We start from the raw sequence: 6231 nt of genomic DNA, 5'->3' as shown, positions 1-6231 counted from the left end.
GTAATTGAAAATTCATGAAAAATTAATATCTTTTTATTTTACAAGCCTTTATCAGATCGAATTCTTCTACTTAGGCTAGTATGGTTTGTTTTTGTTTTTTAAAAAAGGTGGTTGAGACAGTGCTTTATAACTAGAAAAAAAAAATCTTAAAATATATATGAAAAGTGGAGTCTCATATGCATATTTAAGTTATGCAAATCCATTATATGGCTGGGTTGGGGAAGGAAAAAAAGACAACTTAAAGAGAGCTATTCTGCTTGCCATTCCTCTCAACAAACTTATGTCCCAGAGTAAATGTGCAATGTGCTCTTCCTCCAGTCTCAATTGTTTTTCAGTTTATGAACATGATAAATTATATGCGTATAAATTGACCTGTTTGTACAGGATTGAATACATAAAACCATATGTAATATACTTTATAGAAAATGTATATGGGCTTTCAAGGCCAACTCTGACATGCATACTTTTAACAGGCGAGGTGGACAGGTCACCTGCACTATGTGTAGGGTGAGGAACTTGCTATACTGACTTTAGGAACTAATTCATTGGTAAAATGTACTTCGTTAGTTCTCTGAAATTGTGAGTCATCAGATTTTTTGTAATTGCTGCAAAAAGTAGATAACTTGTCAGTAGATATAATTTCAGGCTGTGGAGTCAGACTGGTTGGGTTTGAAAACTGTCTCTACCATGTATTGGCTGTGTAACCTTGCAAATCACTAGAGAGAGAGAGAGCATGAGAGAGCACTTAGAACAGCTTTTTGGCACATAGAAAGTACACAGTAAATGTGAACTTGTGGTAGTGGTTGAGTGGCCTGATCATTTCAGTTGCTGAAACCCAAAATTTGGGTGTCTTCATAACTCTGGTCACCAATTCATGTCAATTAATCACTATGTACAGTGTCTATAACCTCTAATAACTGATTCTGACTACCTCTTTCTGTTCCAAGTCCATTACCTATTTTTCTATCTTTATCTCTTTTCTAGATTATGCTCACTATTATCTTTCTTCTAGATTATGCAATAGCCTTATAACTAGTTTATTTTTTTCTTTCTGGTCTTGCTCTGCTTCTGCAGTCAAAGTGATCCCCATAGAGTACAAATATGATCTTGTCACTCCTTTTCATAAAACTCATGGTTGCTCTGAATTGCTTTCAGAATAAATTCTAAATTCCTTTCATGATGGGGTTATGAAACTCTTTTTCGTGTGGCACATTCATATCTCTGTTTTCCCTCCACTTGTTTTATATTTCAGGCTTACTAAATAAATTACTGTCATCTGAACTTGCCAGGCTTTCCTCCATGTGTTTGCACATACTGTTTTTTTCTGCTTGGCATTCCTTGCCTCTTCCCTTCTTCCCTTCTCATAAGTTGTTTCCTTTTAATAAACTTCCTTACAGCTCCTCTCACTCAAATTATAGCATAGTTCCTATCTCAGTATATAAAAGTTGTTCATCTGCTTTCCCAAGGAAGGGCTTTTAGCCATTCAGTACTCAAAGGAAAGGATGTTTAAGTACAAACTAGGTACTCAATATTTATCATTTATTGTTGATATAAGGAGTTGTTTAATAATTCTCTATTTTAAGTGTGAGATTTCAGAGAGCTAGTTTAAAGTCAGGGGCATTTAAGGATATAAAGGTTTCAAATGCTTGTTGGGCCTTAATGGTAAGGTAGTCTTAAGCTCTGTAGTTAGTGGATATGGTTTAAAACATTTTTTTAATGCAGTATATAAAATATTTTTTTCTTTTTTTGATAACCTTGTGGAATAACACGTTTTAGCTCCTACAAGTGCTGGGAAGACTCTTGTTGCTGAATTACTTATTTTGAAGCGGGTTTTGGAAATGCGGAAGAAAGCTTTGTTTATTCTGCCTTTTGTGTCTGTGGCTAAAGAGAAGAAATACTATCTCCAGGTAATGTTCTTGTACTAAGTTTGAAATTGTGATAACGCCTGTTATTGGTAGCCATGGTTTATTCATTTGAAATAGAATTATAAAAGCAAGTGGAAATAAAGTTTATTTTATTGCATCCCAATGTAACTTTCAGTATTGCCCATTTATGAAGGGAAACGTGCATGAAGGAGAACGGGCCATCAAACTAAGAGTAATTGCTGAACACTGTTAAAATCGATAAACTTTTCCTCAGGAAGTAAATAGAATACTACTAGCATATAAACATGCAAATTAAGAGTCAGCATTTTAACTGAATGGTAGGACTAGACCAGTGATGGCGAACCTTTTGAGCTCGGCGTGTCAGCATTTTGAAAAACCCTAACTTAACTCTGGTGCCATGTCACATATAGAAATTTTTTGATATTTGCAACCATAGTAAAACAAAGACTTATATTTTTGATATTTATTTTATATATTTAAATGCCCTTTAACAAAGAAAAATCAACCAAAAAAATGAGTTCACATGTCACCTCTGACACGCGTGTCATAGGTTCGCCATCACTGGACTAGACTGAAGCATGGAAAGGAAAGAATGTTTAAGGAAGCATATCTCATCCTATCTGAGGGGTCCTTTGGAAACATTCAGGGGATGAAGAACAAGATTTATTAGTGCTTAAGTCCCAGGTAAAGTTCCAGGCTTGTGATCTGTTCCTTTGTTCTGCAAAAATGAGTAACAAAATTTTTTATTTGTTTGAGGATCACTGATTTTTTAGGGCATTTTTACAAATACAGTATTTTATTAAATAGAGTAAATATTATTTTTTACATGAATTTAAATTAAATTTTATTTTTTTCCATCACCTTTTATCCCCTCTATGCTCTCTACCACCTCCACCCACCCCCCATGACTGTGAAAAAACTATGCTGTTGGAATAACAAGATTATTACTGGTAATCCAAAAAATCTGGGTTCTAGTCCCAGTTTTGCCACTAACTATGTCTTCAGGCCAGGCACATAATTTCTTGGGCCTCAGTTTTTTTTCATTGGTCAAATAAAGATGTTAATCCTAGTACTGTGGGTTAACTCAATAAACACTCAGAAATATTTTAGTGAATGAAAAGCTCTAAAGTTCTATAGTTCTATAAATCTTTTTAACAGTTATTTCAGAGGCCAAATAGCCAACAAAGCTGGTCCTACATGATAACATCCTCTCACTTAGACCAAAGTAACAAAATGATGAAAGGATCCTTATTATTGAGAAGGTATGTTAGTTAAAAGTTAAACTAAAAAACAAAACAAAACATGAAAGTCCCACTGCATTTGAATTTTGAAAACTTTTATTCCATTATATAAAAGTTAGTGGAATAAATTTGTTTCTTGAAGTGTTACATTAGCATTAAAGAAAGAGCTAGTTTCTTGTTTGTTTGTTAGATCAAAAGTGTTAGTGCGTAAGGTGGTTTTTCTCCAATTTTAATTTCTATAAATAGCTCTTAGAATTGCTTTGATTATAAAATGCTGTCATTAAAATGGCATACTTTTATTTGACTCTATTGAGTTTTACCAATTCTAAACTTCATTTTTAAAGTATATGATTGTAGAAAGAACCAGTGTGTCCTGTCCAGGAAAAACTAACAGTAATCTGATAAATACTTAATGTTAGATACTTATATCTATGATCTGGAATAGAATCAATCTACAAATCATGAATATAAAATATTTTCACCGGTATTGTTTCTTCTTACTCAATTCAGAGTCTTTTTCAGGAAGTAGGAATAAAAGTAGATGGTTATATGGGCAGTACTTCTCCAAAAGGGCATTTCTCTTCCTTGGATATTGCTGTCTGCACAATTGAGAGAGCCAATGGTCTGATCAATCGCCTCATAGAAGAAAATAAGATGGATTTATTAGGTAAGAAAATTAGGAAATAAGCAAATACTTTATATTGTTATTTTTTGGTGGAATGGAGTGGAGCTGTTGTGATTTCTGTTATGTCTCATGTTTTCTTCTTGTCTATCATCTGCTTCTGGAGGTGTATTGGCATTTGTAATGTTAGCAACATTACACGTCAGGGTGGGGAAAATGTTTTGTGTTCTGCTGCTGTTATTGACTCCACTTCCTTGTATTTTTGCCCTTTACAAAACATAGAGGATATCCTTGAGCCCTCAAGTCATTTCTCATTGCTTCTTTCCTGTCTAAACGTTACCTGCAATAGAAGAAGCCATGCTGGGGCTGGATCTGCCATCTATGCAATTAGTGTATATGTGTATTAATTATATTCTGGTGCTATGGTATCTAGATTAGGCCTGTACTCAGAGGCTACCTTTCAGCAGAGAAATGGTAGAGAGCTACAGAAACTGACATTGTGTTTGAGCTTGTGACTCTAGGAAGATTTTCTACCTTAATGTTTGTTTGTTTTTAAAATACCACTTAGGAAAGGCCCCTATGTTGAGGTAGTAACAGGAAGAGAATTATTGTAGCAGCATCCGAAGCAGCAAGAATATCAGCTACTTCTTGAGATTCTGGTGAATTTAAATGATAAAGTTGCAGTAGGGTAGAGGTGGGGAGTGTAATCAGAGATTAATAAGACTTGGGCTCTGCTCTATAAAGTTTGGAAAAAGAAATCACATTTATCAGTTTGTGTCAGAATTGTCATTTCTTGTCACCCCATTGGACTTTAAATATCTTGAGGGATTGCAATAGAATTTTATTAAGTGTTATAGCCAATGTGCCTGGCAATATGCCTAGCACAATGCCTGGCACACTAGGTAGCATAACACCTTTTGGATGAATGAATGAATAAATACTGAAATAACTCATCATACAGTATAATTTGGAGATAGCTTACTAATGAGGAAAAGGAGCACCATGTGTCAGGAAATGGTCTGAAAGATCTTGATTTTGGTGGGGAGGATTTGTTGGGAGGGGACACCAGTGCATGTGGAAACTATGATGTTATGTAAATGTTTACCTGAAGAAGGCATTGGTTGATACTAAATTTTCAGTAATTCTTCAGCATTATTCCAAGTGCAAAGACTGGTTTGATTCTCCAAGCAGTAGAGAAGGGGTTTATGACCCTATTTATGTTTCGTAATAGGGTGTCTCATTCATCTACCACAATCGAACAGAACTATCCCTTAAAATCATTTCTTTCTTGATTTGATTCTGTTTTTCTAAGTCACTTTCTAACATCATTATTATTGCCCTGGTTGTTTTTCCCACAGAAAAGTCAATACACTTGACTGACTATCATAGATGTCTTTGATATCTCATTGTACATAAATTTCTACAAGGTTATCAATTAAAAAGTGTCTGAGTAATAAGAGGCAGTGTTCCCTGATTTAGCCCTGAGTTTAGCTAATCATTGGTTTTTAGATTCAGAATATATTGTAGTGGGAGCACTTATGATACCCAAACAATCTTAGAAAAGAATTATCCACCTGGGAGGGAGGGTAGGGAATGGGAAGAGGGGGGTAAAGGGGGGAAAATGGGAGATATTTGTAATACTATCAACAATAAAACATGTTAAAAAAAGAATTATCCATTATGTGGAATCTGATTTTTGTTTTATGATTAGAAATTTGTATGACCAGTAATATATTGAATCATAGCTACTGACTGCATAAGATATAAGAGATTGAGTCTTTAAAATTCTTCTTGGACTTGTGGAATTCTGTAAAAGCTAATATCTGGAAAATCTCTTTAGGAATTGTGGTTGTGGATGAATTGCATATGCTGGGAGACTCTCATCGAGGGTATCTGCTGGAACTTTTGCTGACCAAGATTTGCTATATTACTCAGAAATCAGCATCTTGGTGAGTATCTGAAATAACTACATTCCTGAGATTCTAAACAACGTTGAGAAAGTGTCTGCAAAAGTTCATAATAAATCCGAGTTACATAAATTAAAGGAGAGTAGTATTTATTTAGTACAAACTCATAGTAGTTCATTTTTGTTCCAAATATTTTAGATTATTTTGTAAACATTCTTAATTTCTGACTGCTGACCACTTTTGTGATAGAATTACTATTATTATTATTATTTTCTGTGCTGTGCATGGCTCTGGGATGGGCAGGGCTGCCCGCTCCCTGGGTTGCCAAGGGCTGCTCTACTTCTCTGTTCTGGCCACGGGGAACAGAGGAGTTTGTGGCAGCAAAGCTTGAGGGGAAGCAAGGCCACCCGGGTGACCTCCTCACTGAAAGGAACCGGAGATGAGAGTTACACTCACCTCCATGAGACTAAGAGTATGATAGAATTTTTTAAATGCAGTTTTTATATTTTTTTAGTTGCACACATATCTTACTGAAGTAGTCAAGGCTAATTTGTACTTTTTAAAAAATTTGATTT

General features: G+C 34.9%; 1 protein-coding gene across 1 annotated transcript in view; it reads left to right on the top strand.

Moving 5' to 3' along the window:
- POLQ (DNA polymerase theta) overlaps positions 1-6231 on the top strand; it is a 91412-nt gene that overhangs the window by 945 nt on the left and 84236 nt on the right. The window contains exons 2-5 of the mRNA XM_023755804.1: positions 1584-1662; positions 1767-1907; positions 3638-3794; positions 5590-5698. Of these exons, the coding sequence (XP_023611572.1) occupies positions 1584-1662; positions 1767-1907; positions 3638-3794; positions 5590-5698 (486 nt within the window). The remainder of the gene's footprint in view (positions 1-1583; positions 1663-1766; positions 1908-3637; positions 3795-5589; positions 5699-6231) is intronic.

The sequence above is a fragment of the Myotis lucifugus genome, unplaced genomic scaffold (genome assembly GCF_000147115.1).
Source record: "Myotis lucifugus unplaced genomic scaffold, Myoluc2.0 scaffold_84, whole genome shotgun sequence".
NCBI classification, from domain to species: Eukaryota; Metazoa; Chordata; class Mammalia; order Chiroptera; family Vespertilionidae; genus Myotis; species Myotis lucifugus.
This window is presented reverse-complemented; position numbering and strand designations above follow the sequence as displayed.